At 34.3% G+C, this 18819-nt stretch overlaps 1 protein-coding gene across 1 annotated transcript in view; it reads right to left on the bottom strand.

The window, feature by feature from the left end:
- The window catches only part of LOC139510833 (uncharacterized), a gene marked incomplete at its 3' end in the record, with an annotated part of 35858 nt that overhangs the window by 10783 nt on the left and 6256 nt on the right, over nucleotides 1-18819 (bottom strand). The window contains exons 5-10 of the mRNA XM_071297369.1: nucleotides 17438-17643; nucleotides 6581-6724; nucleotides 4781-5072; nucleotides 3124-3332; nucleotides 1406-1549; nucleotides 455-925 (exon numbers count right to left, since the gene is read on the bottom strand). Of these exons, the coding sequence (XP_071153470.1) occupies nucleotides 455-925; nucleotides 1406-1549; nucleotides 3124-3332; nucleotides 4781-5072; nucleotides 6581-6724; nucleotides 17438-17643 (1466 nt within the window). The remainder of the gene's footprint in view (nucleotides 1-454; nucleotides 926-1405; nucleotides 1550-3123; nucleotides 3333-4780; nucleotides 5073-6580; nucleotides 6725-17437; nucleotides 17644-18819) is intronic.

The following is an 18819-nucleotide window of genomic DNA, read 5'->3' as shown; positions in this document are numbered from 1 at the left end:
AAATGCATTTACGAATGTTGAATATTTTTAAAGTTGTCATTCAAAATCTCAAACAAATTACTTGAAATATAATTCAACCAGGGTAATAGTAGATAGTTTTTTTTTTATAAAATGCAGAAAAAGATATGCTTATCAAAATGGTAACGAGCGTAACACATAATCTTGGCCCCATTTTTTTATAAACAATTCCAGCTGTGTGAAGCAAACTTTAAGTTCCGCAATTTTTAATTAAAATAAGTTCCTTTGAATAGTAAAAATCACCCGAGTGCACTTTATTCAGTAAAATCATAATACAACTGACAAGTTGTTTCTTACTTAGAAAAACAGTATGCATTTCTGAAGATAGTGTTATAAATGACCAATCAACACTTTATAACTTTACAAAATTAAGTTTATAAGTAATAATCTGCAAGTTTTCTTACCTAAATTAAATCAATTCAGACATTCATTTTACCTGTATATATTGTTTACCATCATGAGTCGGTGTCCAGCCTCCAAGCATTGTGCCGCCGTATTGCTGTAAATGTTCCGTTTTCGTGTCCAGTACAGCCCTTGAAGGAGTTGTTCCAGTAGATGGATTATGAAATGAACTAGACGCTGTCAAATTAACATGACTCCCAAGAGTTGCGTTGTTAATCAACGAATTGTGACATAGTTGACCTTGTGTTGGTTTTACTATTGGCATAGTTGTTTTAATCGGTGTAGTTGTCGGCGTCTGTGCTGAAGTTAGTTGCGATTTTTGTATCGTTGCTGCTGTTGAAGCAGACGATTGTTGCATAGTTACTCTATAACAACCAATCAAATCCATTCTCATTGAAATACTATTGTGAAAAGCTAGTGGATTTATTTTTACACACAGGGCTTTAACCGGACTACTGAACATATTCGTAACCTCGGTATTTTCATCAGTATTTCCAACAAAATTCTGGAAAAGAATCACAAGACAGTTTTATACTGGCTAAAAATCAATGCATTTGATTGAAACTGTTTTCTCTATAAGTATCGCAATTCAGTAAAAACAGAGATGGGAGATACCAGAGGGAGAAAAAAACTTATAAGTCGAAGATGAGCCGACAAAAGTATAGCAAAATCAAAAGTGAAAAGCGATGAAAAGACAAACAAGATATACAAAACACCACACAAAAAAATTATTGAGCAACACGAACCCCACCAATAACCGGGAGTCATTAATAAACTTTTTAACACACAAGCCAATTCTAATCTAAGAAGCTTTCGGTTTGTTAGATTTTGATAATCCAAAAATTCTTTTACATATGTATAATTCACATATGAGTTATTTTAAACACATTGTGCTTTATAAATAATGGCAATGTACTAATGTAATTGTTTCATGTTTTTAAGAGAAAAATTAAAATATAAACGAAGTTCAGCACAAATTAATTACCCCTCCTCCTACAGGATAAATCGGGCTATAACCTTTGCAATCCTGGCTATATAATACTCTGTACTTTTTTGTCCATTCTTTGCCTGGACCGTCTTTACCTTGAGTTACTACACCAGTGATTGTTGAAAGGCTGGGTAATTGTACCTAAAGATGTAAGTTCGTTCCTATCAAGGTTTTATTCATAAAATTAACGTAATAACACCATAAAATAAACAAGAACATTGGGTAAGCATAAAACAAACTTTTTTTGTCCGTATTTGGTTAAGTTCTAATAATCAAGTAGAATTTTTTTTACGCGTTCCAAAATTTCGATTGGCAAAGGCGTTCCAGCAGTTTAATTATTATATTTCCCTTTTAAAATTCAACATCAATGACTGCACATTCTCTCCGTGACAACGTAAATAAATGCACGGAAAAACGAATTCAACTCTTAAATTTATGGGGATCGCATACAAATGTAATGCAAAAATAAAATACACCTTTTTGTAGTTTTGAGTTGCGTCGAACGTGCGCAAATGTTTAAGAATGAAACGCTTCCGCGCTAAATACAAATTTTACTACAGAAAACGTTTTTACAAGCTACTAAACTTCCAGGAGAAGAATTGATTTGGTTTTTTTTTTTTAATAAATGCAATATCTACGACTCAGTGCACGTGATTTCCGTGACTAACTTTAAAACTATATCAGTGCAATAGAAAAACAAATGAATAGCTTGATTTTATGGTTGTAATTATAGATTATCGTTGATCATCTCAACGAGATTGATTTTCTCGCTTGAGCTGGTACAGCGAAAGTGAGAAAAGCAATCGAGTTGAGATGACCAATGATAATCTGTTTATCGCTATTTTACCTATGACGACGTTGTCAATTTCATGTCAATTTCGTTAGCAACGCCACGTGGCCTCCTTAGTTTCTAGCGATAATTTTTCCATCTCAAGCGAGAAGCATGATATGAAAATTATCACAAAAAAAGATCAAAAGAAAAATGCACAAAATAACGATAATCCACTCGTATCAATGTAAGAATCTATATGTATGCTATATTATCGGATTTATCCAATCGAGATAGTTAAATTATGAGATCACTGGCAACCACACATTGATTAATTTTCTTTATACAATGGGTTCGGAAAAGGATAAATTTCCATAGAAATAGAGAAAAATATATAAATGTATTTATAAGAATTGTATGTTTCTTTTTGTAAATTTATTGAATTGTTAACATTTTCAGCATACATGTTTCGGTAAACACTTTTAAATAGCAATAAAATTACGAAAAGGAGTACTTAGTATTTTATTCTTATATGAAATGCAAAAATCACTAGGTTCAATGTAATATAAAACAGAAAATTAATGTGTTTGTGGAAGTATCAACTGTGTGTCAAGGCAAATTATAGATTTCGTACAAAATAGCAGATGGTTTTCCCGTTTGAATGGTTTTACACTAGTAATTTTGGGGCCCTTTATAGCTTGTTGTTCGGTGTGAGCTAAGGCTCCGTGTTGAAGGCCGTACTTTAACCTATAATGGTTTACTTTTTAAATTGTTATTTGTATGGAGAGTTGTCTCATTGGCACTCACACCACATCTTCCTATATCTATTAACATTATTACGAATGGAATCATCTTTTATTTATTTCTTCAGCAACAACCCAGAGGAAATATCTTCTTCTTAATTGAATAAATATAAATTGTCCTTAATCATTCATTCAAACCTTACTTTGATAAACTGATTTAAGTCTTGGACTGCTGCAGACCAACCGCCATGTAGTGTAACGCCAATTGTCATGGTTTCTTTAGCATGCAAACGACCTCTATCTGCACTAAAATCATTAGTTTTATCGGCCTTCATCAATTCACTACTAGATGTCATGGTTATGTTCCCTTTGTAGGGCATATTTGAAAATAAGGATGAATTGCAGTGTTGTCCTGTAAGAAAACATTAATGGCTACAGCTAATCTGAATGTATGCAAAGTATATTGATGTTATGTGATATGCAGGTGTGTTAGATGGACAATAAAATCAGCATAACTCGGTTTTAGGTGGACTTCGTGAGGATCAGTCTTTAAATTTCTGTGTTGCGTGTTGTTGTTTTTTTGTTTTTTTTTTTGTGTGTTTTTTTTTCCCTTAGCGTTGTCAGTTTATTTTCAATAAATGAATTTGAATGTCCTTTTGGTATCTCTCCGTTACTACTTTTGAAAGCATAAAACTGTTAACATTAGCCTGTAGAGTTTGATTAACCAATTTGTTTCATTATTCAGGAAAGCTACAGAACTATTTGTGGTTCGTCTATCAATTAAGCAAACTTTAACTCGAAACTAACTATGTAAGACATAATAGTGTCCTGTGAAAAGTATTTTTGTGATTTTACTTTTTGTATATATTTGTTATGGATGAACTCTACATGAGTGATATATGATTTGTGTCTTTCTGTCTTTTGTAAGTTAAAACTCCACGGAAAGAAAACAAAAATAAGTAAGATATCTATCAAGATCAGTCGGCGCAAGTACAAAACATATCAATGTGCATATTTCTTCAATAAATAAGCAACACTGTGATTTTATAATTGCGCAAATGTCACTATATATAACACTTTTTTTTAATTAGATATTCTTATATTTTCTAATGACTACTTTTATTTGACATACGTGAATTAAAGGGTTGTTAATTCAAGCATAAAAGAGAAAATCGTTTGCCGAACTTTGTATGCGACTGTTTACCTCCCAAAATGGACAAAAGTTTGTCAACATTTATTTTCCAACTACTTATCATTCCATGAAACAATAAACTAAAATGCCTTTTAAAATGAAAACACCATAGATAAAGGCAAAATCACCAAAACAAAATTCAATAAACACATTAAGTTTTAAAACAGATTTTTAAACTACAATTTTAGTACTTCCCACAAAATTACTAGTAAATCCTAATTTGGTCCTATTCTGTATAAGAATAATTTTTTTTATTATTATTATATACCATAGGCGGATCCAGCCCCCTCATTTTTGTTGGAAATATTTGATTTGGTTGATTATATAGGCAATCACGGAAGCATGACTGGAGCCCCACTTTTTTGACAGTCGTTGTGTCCCCCTTATGAAGGTTCTACCTGCCACCGTATAGTAAAGGTTAAGGTGAATGAAAGCAGGAAAATATCCAGTATTGTAATATTTTTTGGGCAGAGTGTGTGATTAGACGCTAAAAACAAATCTCTGAAAAACAGACTATTGTCTTCCTCTTTCTTATATGATATGATTATGATACAGACAGATAATGTGTCCCCGCTTTGTTCTGTAGGTAAAACGTCAACAAATTATCTGTATTTTTACAACACGTTATCAATGCAATTCGCTAAAGACATTTTATATGTTTTGTAAACCTGAAAGTGGTTGTTGAGTCACAGATACACTATTTACTGCCGAACTAGTTGCTTGTGAAGATACAGTTGATGGACTTGTGGATTGAACCGTCACTTGATTGGCCAGCGTAGTAGCTGATGAAAGATTACTGGCTGAAATGCCTCCATTTTGAATTTGACATCCAATAAGTTCAAACCTCATCCCTATAGCATTATTCCATTCTTCTGGCTGTATTCTAAGACATTTCACAGCAGTAGGACATAGTAAAATGTTGGTTACAGGTGTATCTCTGTCTGTGTTAGCTTTAAAGATCTAAAACAAAGTACATAATGTATACAAAATAAATAGATATGAGATGGATATGAGGCAATATTTATTATAAATAGATAATATGAATAAACTCATCATAGATACCAGGACTAAATTTATATATACGCCAGACGCGCGTTTCGTCAACAAAAGACTCATCAGTGACGCTCAAATCCAAAAAAGTTTTTAACAAAATAAAAAAATAGGGCCAAATAAAGTACGAAGTTGAAGAGCATTGAGATCCAAAATTCCTAAAAGTGTTGCCAAATACAGCTAAGGTAATCTATGCTTGAGGTAGAAAAGCCTTGGTATTTCCAAAAATTCAAAATTTTGTAAACAGTTAATTTATAAATATAACAATATCAATGATAATTCATGTCAGCACAAAAGTGCTGACTACTGGTTTTATGATACCCTCGGGGAAATAAATCTCCACCAGCAGTGGCATGGCATCGACCCAGTAGTTGTAAATAAACTCATCATAGATGCCAGGACTAAATTTTATATATACGCCAGACGCGCGTTTCGTCAAAAAAAAAGGGGCCAAATAAAGTACGAAGTTGAAGCGCATTGAGATCCAAAATTCCTAAATGAAATTCACAAACAAATATCAATCATTGCGAGAATTATAATACCTAGCACATTACTGAGTTGTACATATTCAGTCCTTTTCCAAGCATATTAAGTTTTATATCTCTGATTTTTTTTTAAATGTTATTTAAGCCTTGTTAAATATTATTATATCACTTTCAAGTAGAACTCAGTATACTAGTATAAATTGCATTTCAGTTTTATATACTATTACTGGAATATTGAATAAATCAAGATGTTTTCAATCTTAACTCTAAAGAAATATATCTAAAATACTATGTATGTCCATATTGTTTTTCTATTACTAGTAACAAATGAGAATTTCCAGATGGCCTGGGCTTGGTTGAGGTTATTACTACAAAATTCCTACATTTATAGGTAGTCATTAAATATAATTGCCTTCCTGTAACATAAACGGATAAATCCAATCATAATATACAATTTTGCAACATTCATAATCACTATGAGAATTAAATGACGGAATTTCCGTTACGACATTTCTGTCAGTTGCTATTCATTGCTTCTGATAGGAAATAAATTGCAACTTTACATTTTTACTGCATTTCCAAGTTTATTAAAAGATACATGCACTTTAGTGAGAGTTTATTTCAAATCTCCTGAGATAAATGTATGCAAGTCTGGTTTGGATGTTCGTCTTTTGTTCCTCCTTTTGTGCCTCCTTTTTGTGTTGATGCTGCGTAAAACAATTACTAACTAATCAATCAATATATTTCATACGCTTTACGTGTTACAAATAGATGTGGTGTAGACTTTTAAATTTTTTGTAGCTGTATCTGACAAGATTTATTGAAACATGTGTCTTTTGCACATGAAAAAAAGTGGGGTTTTTCGTATTTTTTGGGGGGAATTGTTTTATGTAAGTTTTTTTAGTTGTTGTTGGTTTTTTTTTAAGTACAAACCTGGCCAGAGCTTCCACCAGAAACATTCCATGTTTTACAGTCTGTACTGTAGGATATTTTGTACTTTGTTACCCATTTATTGCAGCAACCATTTTTTCCTTGAGTAACTAATCCTTTTATAATGGTCGGATCGGAAAATTCTACCTACAAAATATTGCCTTTTTGTTTACAATTGAGTCATACATTTTTTACTCGGGTCACCTTGAACAAGGTTATTAGTAGTAATGATATGACAGTTTCTTATTGTGTTTTTAAGCATCCATTATAGTAGCTGATCAATACTGCATATAGATATGCTGACGTTATCAAGTCCAAACTGATCTTTTATATCGCTTCATATGTATTAATAATTAATAATATCAATGAAATTTCATGAAAATATTTTTATTTGGAACATACACATCAAAAATCCAATGGATTTAGTCTAAAGACGTCGTTATCAGTCAGAAAAAAACATGACATGGCTGTCAGTCCTATTTGTTTCAATAAGCATCTTCCCATTTCACACAACATGCGAGATTTGATGTTTGCTTATGTAAAACTAATGTAATAGATGTGTGTCTAAATTTTTGCTTAATCTTATCAATTCTCATTTGGTATTTCTCTACCTAATCCAACAACCATGTTCTTTGCCAAATACTTTTATTTTTATTTTAGTGCAAACATGTTATAATTCATAGAACATAGATTTTAATGGATCGCGTTTTTTATACATATATTTTTCGATTTACAATCTTATGATATTGCTCTGCTGGAGTCGTACATTTTAAATTTTTCTGTGACAGGCATTTTTTTTTCTCTTTAATACTGGAATCACTGTAAAAGAGGAACGAAAGATACCAGAAGGACAGTCAAACTCGTAAATCGAAAATAAACTGACAACGTCTGATACGGTGCTTTTTGTCCGCGATTTGCTTTTTGTCCGCTTTTGCTTTTTGTCCGATTATTTTGCTTTTTGTCCGATACTTTTGCTTTTTGTCCGTTGCTTTTTGTCCGTTTTGCTTTTTGTCCGATAATTTTGCTTTTTGTCCGATACTTTTGCTTTTTGTCCGTTTTGCTTTTTGTCCGATAATGTTGCTTTTTGTCCGACACTTTTGCTTTTTGTCCGTTTTGCTTTTTAGCTCACCTGGACCATAGGACTAAGTGAGCTTTTCTCATTTTCTCATTATTCGTCGTCGTCATTAATTTTTACAAAAATCTTCTTTTCTGAAACTACTGGCAAAATTAAAGCAAACATGGCCAAAATCATCCTTAGGGTATTTAGTTTCAAAAAAGTATCCGATGACCCCGCCCAATAATTAAGATGGCCGCAATGTCTAAAAGAAGAGCATCGCATAAAATGTAGATTTTGGCTTATATATCTGAAACAAAACCATAGAGACAATCTAACAAGGGATAAGAACATTTCGCCTCATAAAATAATGTGGACCAGTCAGAACTTTTCATGTGGGACAATATGAGCTCTTAATTTAAAAAAAAGTGGGACAATCGGGAATAAGCCCTACAGACTTGAACAATTCTAAAATAAACACTGTTGATATATCTCTTTTAAATTTTCTATTAAAAAGTGTTTTACATTTACGAATGCACTATATTGTATCTATATCTAAAATATTAAACGCATTTATTTCGTGATAGAAATTAAGTAAATGCTTAAGTAACCATTTTATTACTTTTCCCCCTCTTTTCGAGTTTGTCAAACAAAAATAAACTACTTTGTTGAAAATGCTGTTGTGTTAACCAAAGTTTCCTTAATCTTATTACTTGAATAACCTCGAACTTCCTCGTCATTTGGATATAGTTGCTAAATAATTCCGAAATGTATGGATTAATACAGTTTATCTAAATAAATAGCTACACATGTATTACGTAAACTTTGTGATAGTGTTCCAAAAATGAAGTTTGTTTGTTTGTTATATTTGTAATATTTGTAATGTTTAAGAAAAATAAAGTTGTTGGAAATATGACGAAAATATTACCAGACTTAAAAAAGTTTTTTTTTAACTGAAATGTCGCAAAATATTTTGGAGCGACTGTCAATCGGCCATTCGCATATAAGTGCATGGTGACTATATATTATTAGCGGGAAGAAGAAACTGTGCGTTTAAGCAATAACATGTCGTAAATGTGTGCACTTCCACATGTAGCAAACGCCGACACCATTTAACATAATGATAAAACTATTCAAACGAGAAAACCATTGATTTACAAAACACTGTACGACAAACAAATACAGAAACAAACAACAACTATTGAATTACAGATTGAAACTCCTTTCCTGACTTATTCGTATGATTATCATATATATATTATTTAGCGCGGTTAAACATCAATTTAGAATTTCAATAACGAAACCATCACTCAAGGATTATTTGATTTGATAAATTTCTAAACTATTCTAAAGTTTCGAGCATATAAAAAAGAAGATGTGGTATGATTGCCAATGAGACAACTATCCACAAAAGACCAAAATGACACAAACATTAACAACTATAGGTCACCGTACGACCTTCAACAATGAGCAAAGCCCATACCGCATAGTCAGCTATAAAGGCCCCGATAAGACAATGTAAAACAATTCAAACGAGAAAACTAACGGCCTTATTTAAGTAAAAAAATGAACGAAAAACAAATATGTAACACATAAACAAACGACAACCACTGAATTACAGGCTCCTGACTTGGGACAGGCACAGATTTAAATAATGTGCCGGAGTTAAACATATTAGCGGGATCCCAACCCTCCCCCTAACCTGGGACAGTGGTATAACAGTACAACATAAGAACGAACTATAAAAATCAGTTGAAAAAGGCTTAACTCATCAGATAGACACAAATACAAGTAAACGTGGCCGGGTACTTATACATCCCGACACAAAAAGTCACAATGAACAGATCTGAGAGTACTTGCAGTTATCTGACAGCTATTTCAAAGCCACTAACAACTAATAAAAAGTCATGCCTCTGAGACTTAACGTTCGTTTAAGTCTTTGAATATCCCATGTATTCTACGTTCGTTTAAGTCTTTGAATATCCCATGTATTCTACAAATTGGTGTACGTACACCATTGCTCACACGTTTGAGGATGACAGACGAACTTACGACCAGAATGAATAAGAATTAGTCTATATAACAAGATCTAAAATATTTCTAGTGTAAAAGACTTTAACCTCGCCACATTATTTATGTATGTGCCTGTACCAAGTCAGGAGCCTGTATATTCAGTGGTTGTCGTTTGTTTATGTGTTACATATTTGTTTTTTCATTTATTTTTTTGACATAAATAAGGCCGTTAGTTTTCTCGTTTGAATTGTTTTACATTGTCTTATCGGGGCCTTTTATAGCTGACTATGCTGTATGGGCTTTCCTCATTGTTGAAGGCCGTACGGTGACCTAATGCTGTTAATGTCTGTGTCATTTTGGTCTTTTGTGGATAGTTGTCTCATTTGCAATAATACCACATCTTCTTTTTTTATAAGAATGCCAACTCCTCACACGTACAATTATTACTTCATTTTCTTTTTTTCACTCATCTAATTATTATATCTATTTTAATTCAATATTGTATCCATATAAATGTATATGAACGCTTACATATATATAATTATTGCGATATCATATATAAGAGAGAGGCAAAATGTACCAAAGGATAATCACACTAAAAAGGGTTGAAAGAAACCAACAAAGCCGCAGCTGAATGAAAAACAACAAGATACACAACAGTCCACAAAACAAATGGTCCGAGAACACAATTAATTCGTAGTGCATTTCTTTTAGAACATAAATGAAAATATAAAAAATCCCACCTGCGCTTTCTCAATGAAACTTTTACAGTGTGTTGTACTCATTTTGGGACAAATTATATCAAAATTATAGAACACTTCATCGCGTCTAACTCAAAATATGGACAATTTTGTGTTTAGGGTGTCTTGAAATCTTTTGACAGCTTCCGAAGTGCTAATTTTTAACCCTTTTCAGCTGGACCAAATCACTACTTTCCTGTAAAATTCTGGACCCAAATTTTTTTACAGTGTAATTTCACCCCCCCCCCCCCTACTTACAATGTGAGGCATTACACAAGGAGAAATAAATTTGGAAGGGGTATAAAAATTATTGGCAAGTAACCCACTGTTATCACTAGGGACTAATAACGAAAATCAAGGGACGACAATTGTGGTCTCGGACGAAATCATTGAAATTTAAAATCTGAGCAACAAGAACCAATGTAACTGTGATGATGTATGGTTAACTGGAAGAGTAAGATAATCCTGCTCCGTCCATTAAGTTTTAAAAAGTCATGTATTAAACTCAAACTCTCGAACACGTTGTCTTGGAAGATCTTTATTCCAAGGGGGTCCTTAATAGTTGCTTTTTGATAATCCTATAAGGAGTTTATAATTTAACTCCTTGCGAACACTTTCATAAGGAACGAAAATTCCCATCTGCATCTTTTTGAAAAGATTGCAAATATTGTTTAAATTAAATAGGGTATCCCATTTCAAACCCAGCGTCTCGGAAAATCTCATTTTAGGGCACTAGACAATGATTAAATGTAGTAATTCGATAATAATACATGGATTTCTCGCGAAAACATCGTTAAGGCGAAATTTAAAGTTTGTCTTGGCTGATTGAAGAAATTTCACAATAAAAACTGAAACGCAAAAACGCAAAAACGCATAAAGATGTTTATTCAGGACAATAACTTATATAAAACAACAGCAGAAATACATATAATGTATCACCAATGGAGGTTGTAAAATACTGTAGGTGATACTTAAACGTAATGTTCTATTTATTTTTTTTGTCGTTAAGGGGACTGGAGGGTATTAATCCATTATTTTTTAAATATACATGTAGGATTTTGCTTGTTTTTCTATAGATGAACTTTTATCATACACTAAATAGAAAAATCAAATAAAAACATGGGGTTATCGTTCACTTAAGCTCACAATCTGCCCTCGAAAGAAGCAACCATTTTTGTTAAGGTACTTTTTTTTAAGTTGAACTAATAGGAAAAATAGAGAGATATATATATCGAAATAAAAAAAGAACTAAATTACAGAAATCGATTTAATTTTACAACTGTTTAGTTTACGTAAAGCATATTTGAAAAATATCTATAGGTCACCGATGAGTTGAAAAAGACATTTTAATTCTAATGCCAAAACAAAATGTCATTATTGCACTAAAGGGAGACAATTTGGAGCTTTTACAGTGATATAAACATTTGAAAAATAAATCTGAGGCCAAAATCATTCGATTTTTTGGGTTGATTTTTGAGCCAATTCATAAAGTTATAACTAATAGTGTAATAAATAAAATTTGTAATGAAAACAAAAATGATAAATGTTTGCTGAAATTACCCTCGAGCCTCCGAAAGAGCAAGTATTGCACAAAAAAAAGGAATCATCCTTTAACGGAAACAACTCTTGAAATCATCGGCTATTCGTCGATGACTAAAGGCTATTTATTTCTGAAATCTAAATTTTGTTTTGCTGTTCTGAGTGTTCAAGATGTTACATGCAGCTAAAATATTGGTAAAACATTTGAAAGAATACTGATCTGTATAAAATTTACACAAAAGTAAACGAATGAAAGCCACTGGAATGCATTCCAGGACTCGGATAAATAAGCACATTTAAACAAGAGTGCACACACTGAAATGTCTCGCCTACTTTACTCATCATTAATATTATGTTGATAGCCCTAAGTATAAAGATTTATTACAACTGCCACATAAACTTAACATAAACCAAGATAGCTAAACAAAGATCAAATGAATTATGAAAATGAGGTAAAGGTCAGACGAACCATACCAGGCAGACATGAACAGCTAACAATTCTTCGATACAACAAATATACTTGACCTATTACTTATAGTTTAAGAAAAACAGACCAAAACACAAAAACTTAACACTGTGCAATGTACCGTGAAATTGAGGTCATGGTCAAATAAAACCTGGGAGACTTATATATAGATCATAAGATATTTTCATGCACCAAATATAGTGACCTTTGGCATATAATATTAGATAAAAAGACCAAAACTCAAAAACTGAACTTTGACCACTGAACCATGAAAATGGGGTCAAGGTCAGATGATATCTTCCCGCTAGACATGTACACCTTACAATCATTCCATACAACAAATATTGTAGACTCATTGCATAAAGTATGAGAAAAACAGACCAAGATAGAAAAATTTAACTATAACCACTGAACCGTGAAAATTAGGTCAAGGTCAGATGACACCTGCCAGTTGGACATGTACACCTTACAGTCCTTCCATACACCGAATATACTAGCCCTGTTGCTTATAGTATCTGAGATGTGGACTTGACCACCAAAACTTATTCTAACCTTTGTTTACTGATCCACGAAATGAAGTCGAGGTCAAGTGAAAACTGTCTGACGGGCATGAGTACCTTGCAAGGTACGCACATACCAAATATAGTTATCCTATTACTTATAATAAGAGAGAATTCAACATTACAAAAATTCTGAACTTTTTTTTCAAGTGATCACTGAACCATGAAAATGAGGTCAAGGACATTGGACATGTGACTGACAGAAACGTCGTAACATGAGGCATCTATATACAGAGTATGAAGCATCCAATTCTTCCACCTTCTAAAATATTAAGCTTTTCAGAAGTCAACTTACGCCGCCGCCGCCGCCGCCGCCGCCGCCGCCGCCGCCGCCGGATCACTATTCATATGTCGAGCTTTCTGCAACAAAAGTTACAGGCTCGACTAAAATGACAGGTTATATGAACTGAGTGGCAATAAAAGCACAAGTCTAACACTTGCTTTTTAAAAAATTAAAATCTTTATTTAAAATGGTCATCTTTAAACAAACAAAAATTGAATATGAAAATTTACAATTCCAACAATAGATCGATATTAAACAGAAATGTTTCATTATCATTTTTCGGCTACAATTGGTATATGAACCATCCAAATGTCAAAATATCAACATAGAGTATTTACAAAGAATGTTTCTGTTATGTTGTGCAACTAAATCTCTACAGCAAATGGTAGTGACAACACTAGATGTTAATTAGGATCCAGCGAAAAGCCAGGCTTTTGTCCACGAAGGTAGCAAATTGTCGGTGTGACTATCGCTGACGGCTTTTGGTAACACACGATATGGTTGTTGGTCATGTTGACTGTTATCACCAAGGGAAGGTCATCGTGCTCTTAATTTCCACACAAACTGATATAGCTCCAAAGGTTTAACAATGAACACCAATGGACACTCATGTCAATTGGAAGGCCACGCGGAATCAATATCGGAGATGTTAAAGACAAATGCATCGGTCATGCTGGGCTTTTGTTGCTTAATGTCTAAATGGACATGGCCTATAATTAAAAGATCCTTTTGCGGAATTTGTGGATTATTTGGTGAACTGTATACAGTCTACGAGCAATTGCATCCTGGGAAAAGCCTCATTAGATAAACCCCAATTTGTTTGTAATTGGTTGTCAGAAAGACCTGGCATATAGTCTTATATTTATTGAACTTACTTACTTACAATAAGGGATAAGCCAGCGAGTAAGTCAGCAAAGGGTTAGGGAAGTACCTTGGTATATAAAAAAGTCGAAATAAACAATTGACGGCTGGCCAAGAGATTCTCCACGTGGGGTATGATGCCAGAGGTAGAAGTAGGCATTGCCTTAAAAAAGGCACAGATCACTTAGGCCCAAGACCCGTACGAGTTTGACAACAATGAATTAAAAGGGTAAGGTGGTACCTCTGTTTGCAACGAAGTCGAAATACACTTTAATAATTGCCGGCTGGCCAAACTAAAAGATTCTCCACGTAGGCCATTTTACCAGAGATAGAGGAGGGCATTGCCATACAAATATCTTATAGCACTTATGCCCTAGACCCGTACGAGTTTGACAATAATGAATCAAAAGGGGGAGATGGTACCTCTGTTTACAACAAAGTCGAAATAAAGTAATGCCGGCTGGCCAAACTAAGAGGTTCTCCACGTAGGCCATTTTACCAGAGATAGATATGGTAATTGCCTTTAAAATGGCATATAACACTAATTCCAAAGACCTGTACGATTTTGCCTGCAAGGGGTTAAAAATAAAAGGTGTTACCTTTGTTTACAACGAAGTCGAAATAAACCTCTACCTCTGGTATAATGATCCACGTAGAGAATCCCGGAGTTTGGCCTACCGGCTACAGTTATTTTGACTTTAATGTGAACAGAGGTACCACCTCCTCATTTTAGCTCTTTACTGACAAACACGTACGGGTATATGACATATAAGCGCTATAGGCTATTTTAAAGGCAATGACCACCTATACCTCTGGTAGCATGGCCCATGTGGTGAATCTCGTAGTTCGAACAGCCGGCAATATTTCATAACGACTTTGCGATATACTAGAATACCCTCCTTTCCTTTTGCTGGCATAAGTGCTATAAACCATTTTAAAGGCAAGGCCCACCTCTACCTCTGGTATCATGATAAACGTGGATCATCTTTTATTTTTGGCCATCCGGCAATAGTTTATTTCGACTTTGTTATATACCAGGGTACCCTCCTTACCCTTTGCTGACAAACTCGTACAGATCAATGGAATAAGAAGTATGGGCCATTTTAGATGCAATGTCCACCACTACCTTTGTTATAATGGCCTATGTTGAGAATTTCTTTGTTTGGCCAGCCGGCAATAATTCATTTCGACTTCGTTGTAAACATAGATACCACCTCCCCCTTTTAACACTTTGCTGAAGCACTGGTACGGGTCTACGGCATAAGTGGCCATTTTTGAGGCTATGGCCACTTCTACCTCTGGTATCATGGCCCATGTGGAGAATCTCTTCGTTTAGCCAGCCAGCAATAGTTTATTTCGACTTTGTGATATACTTAGGTACCCCCCTTACCCTTTGCTGATTAACTTACACGGGTCTGGGAGATACGTGTTATGGCTATGTTAGAGGTAATGCCTACCTCATCCTCTGATATAATACCCCGCGTATAGAATCTCTTAGTTAGGCCAGTCGGCTTAATTTATATTTTCGTTGTAAAAAGAGGCATCGCATCCCCCCTTTAACCTTTTGCTGACAAACTGGTACAGGTCTAGGGCGTTAGTTTTATCAGCCATTTAAAAGGCAATGCACACATTTAACCTAGGATTAATGGCCAACTTGGAGAATCTCGTACTTAAGCAAGCCGGCGATAATTTATTTCGACTTCTTTGTAAACAGAGGTTCCAACTCCCTTTTAAACCCTTTGATGATACGGCGTACTTCTCTAGGGAATAAGTGATTTAGGCCATTTTAGAGGCAATGACAACCTCTACCTCTGGTATCATGGCCCACGCGGAGAATCTCTTAGCCATCCAGCAATAGTTTAGTACGGGTCTAGGTCATACGTGCTCATGGTCATTTTATAGAGGCAATCCCTTCCTCTACCTCTCATATTATGGCCCGCGTGGATAATTTCTTAGTTTAGCCAGCGGGCAACAGTTTATTTCAACTTCGTTATATACCGGGCTAATTCATCCCCCTTTTAACTCATTGTTGACAAACTCGTTCGGGTCTATAGCATAAGTGCTATGAGCCATTTTTAAGAGAATGACTACTCCAACATCTAGTATAAGGGCGCACCTAAAAATGTCTTAGTTTGGGCAGCCGTCACTATTTTTGGTGGACTGTGTGATATACTAGAGTATTCCCCTTACCCTCTTCTGACCAACTCGTACGGGTCGAGGACACAAGTGCCATGGCCCATGGACCATTTAAGAGGCACTGCCTACCTATACCTCTGGTATAATGGCCAACGTGGAGAATCTCTTAGTTTGAAGAGCTGGCAATAATGAGGTTTATTTTTACTTCGTGATATACCGGCGAAACTCGTGTAGATCCAGGACATAAGTGCTATAAGCCATTTATAAGGGTTTGACTACCTCTTCTTCTGGTATAATGGCCTACCTGGAGTATGTCTTAGTTTAGCCAGCTTTCAATAGTTGTTTTTTAGACTTAGGGATATACAAGAGTATTCCCCTTGCCCTCTGTTGACCAACACCTACGGGTCTAGGATATTAGTGCTTCGAGCCATTTTAGAGGTAATGCGATCATATTGTAAAAGACATGAAATTTCATGTACAAATCATTTATAATGTGAGTATGGTCTGTATTTAACTCCTAAAAGGACATGGTATTTTGAAGTTCAAAATGAAACCTGCCAAAAATATACACATTTTATATCGGACATAAAGCAAAATTATCGGACAAAAAGCAAAACGGACAAAAAGCAACGGACAAAAAGCAAAAGTTTCGGACAAAAAGCAAAATAATCGGACAAAAGGCAAAACGGACAAAAAGCAACGGACAAAAAGCAAAAGTTTCGGACAAAAAGCAAAATAATCGGACAAAAGGCAAAACGGACAAAAAGCAACGGACAAAAAGCAAAAGTTTCGGACAAAAAGCAAAATTATCGGACAAAAAGCAAAAGCGGACAAAAAGCGAATTGCGGACAAAAAGCACCGTATCAAACGTCTGGCTAAAAATGAAAGAAGACAAACAAACAATTTAAAGAACACATGACACATGACACAACATGGAAAACTAAAGAATATGCAACACAAACCCCACCAAAAACTGTCCACATAATGCACACAATGATGTTCTTTATCGAAATTAATTATGAGTTTATTTCAAACTTTATCAGCCTTTGGGCTATGTTGAAAATAACCCTAGAAGAAATCTAAAGGACGACAATACTTATTTTGACATACCTTAAAGTTCTAGTATATATCCTCAATGTCCATGATGTATATAATTGCTTACAAAAAGACAATAAACGAACTATATAAAAACCCCGCTGAATTCTTACCTGAATATACTGTTTAGTGTCTGATTTCTCTGGACTCCATCCTCCCATGTATCTTATAGTTGTTTTATTTGTTTCTTCCTGTGAGTTGAGAATTGCCCTGTCTGGCTGATAACTGACCAGAACACTGCTTTTATCTTTTATACTGGACGAAGTGACAGTTGTGGTCAAATTGCTTTTAGTTGTCATTAAATTAGCACTGCATGCACCTGTAATAGCACTACTGGTTTACAGTACTATTGTACAACAAAGTTAGCTCAATCAGAAATTATTTAGGTTAGCCACGAGACGAAATCAGGGATTAAGTCTCTTGTCTGCTTTTACTGTTCTGTGTGTTTCAGTGTGATAGGGAAATGCACATAATTGATTTACATGAAATAGTATGAAATTCAAAACAGTGTAGCTGTGGCCATTGATTGACACATTAAAATCATTCATTGACTGGGACAATTTAGGTGAACGTTTGTATGTAACGACCAATGCTCACTATGTACTTTTAAAGACACTTAAACTATGGGGTCACCAAAGGTTCTCAACACCTAATTAAGTAATTCGAAAAATTAATCAGAAATAACACGATATTTTGATTTATATCAATTATATAAATCAAAACACAAAGGTTATTCCTGATTAATTTTTCGAATTATTTTATAATTAAAGGCGTTAAGAAACCTTTGGTGACCCCACAGTTTAAAGTGTATCGTAGGTACGTCATGAACAGTGGTTGTTACAGACAAACGTTCACGTAAATTGTCCCAGTCAATGGATGATTTTGATGGGTCAATCAATGGCCACAGCTACACTGTTTTGAATTTCATACTAAAAGCAGTGGCGGATTCAGGCGGGCCCGGTGGTTGAACCCCTTCTTTTTTTTGGACGATCAGTGCATTTCAGTAATGGGGACATGTAGTTGGACCCCCCCCCCCCCCCCTTTTGTCCTGGATAAGGACCCCATTTTTAATATGGTGGGACCCGCCCCTGAAAAGTTACAATGTATCAAAGAAAATGGCAATGACAAAGTCTGCTAAACATATGACTTTTAAAAAAAATGTCCGTAAGAATATCTTTTAACAATTTATTTTAAAAAAAAATAATTCTGGATACTATCTTTCTGATATATACTAGGATTGCAAATTTGCATTACTGCATATAAATTTTCTGACGTTATCGTGGATTGTTATGTCACACTTTGCGACAAAAGTCGCAGGCTCGACAAAAAATGTATTTTTTCTGAAAATAAATAGTAATTTGAGATATAATTAAATTATTATGAACAAATTATTAAAAATAGATCACCAATACCTTTTGGGATGTCTATATTTGGAAGTTTATATTTTCGATTTAAAACTTGCATGTTACAACCAAATAAAAGTATTCATAAAAAT

This window comes from Mytilus edulis, chromosome 2 (assembly GCF_963676685.1).
Source record: "Mytilus edulis chromosome 2, xbMytEdul2.2, whole genome shotgun sequence".
NCBI lineage: Eukaryota > Metazoa > Mollusca > Bivalvia > Mytilida > Mytilidae > Mytilus > Mytilus edulis.
This window is presented reverse-complemented; position numbering and strand designations above follow the sequence as displayed.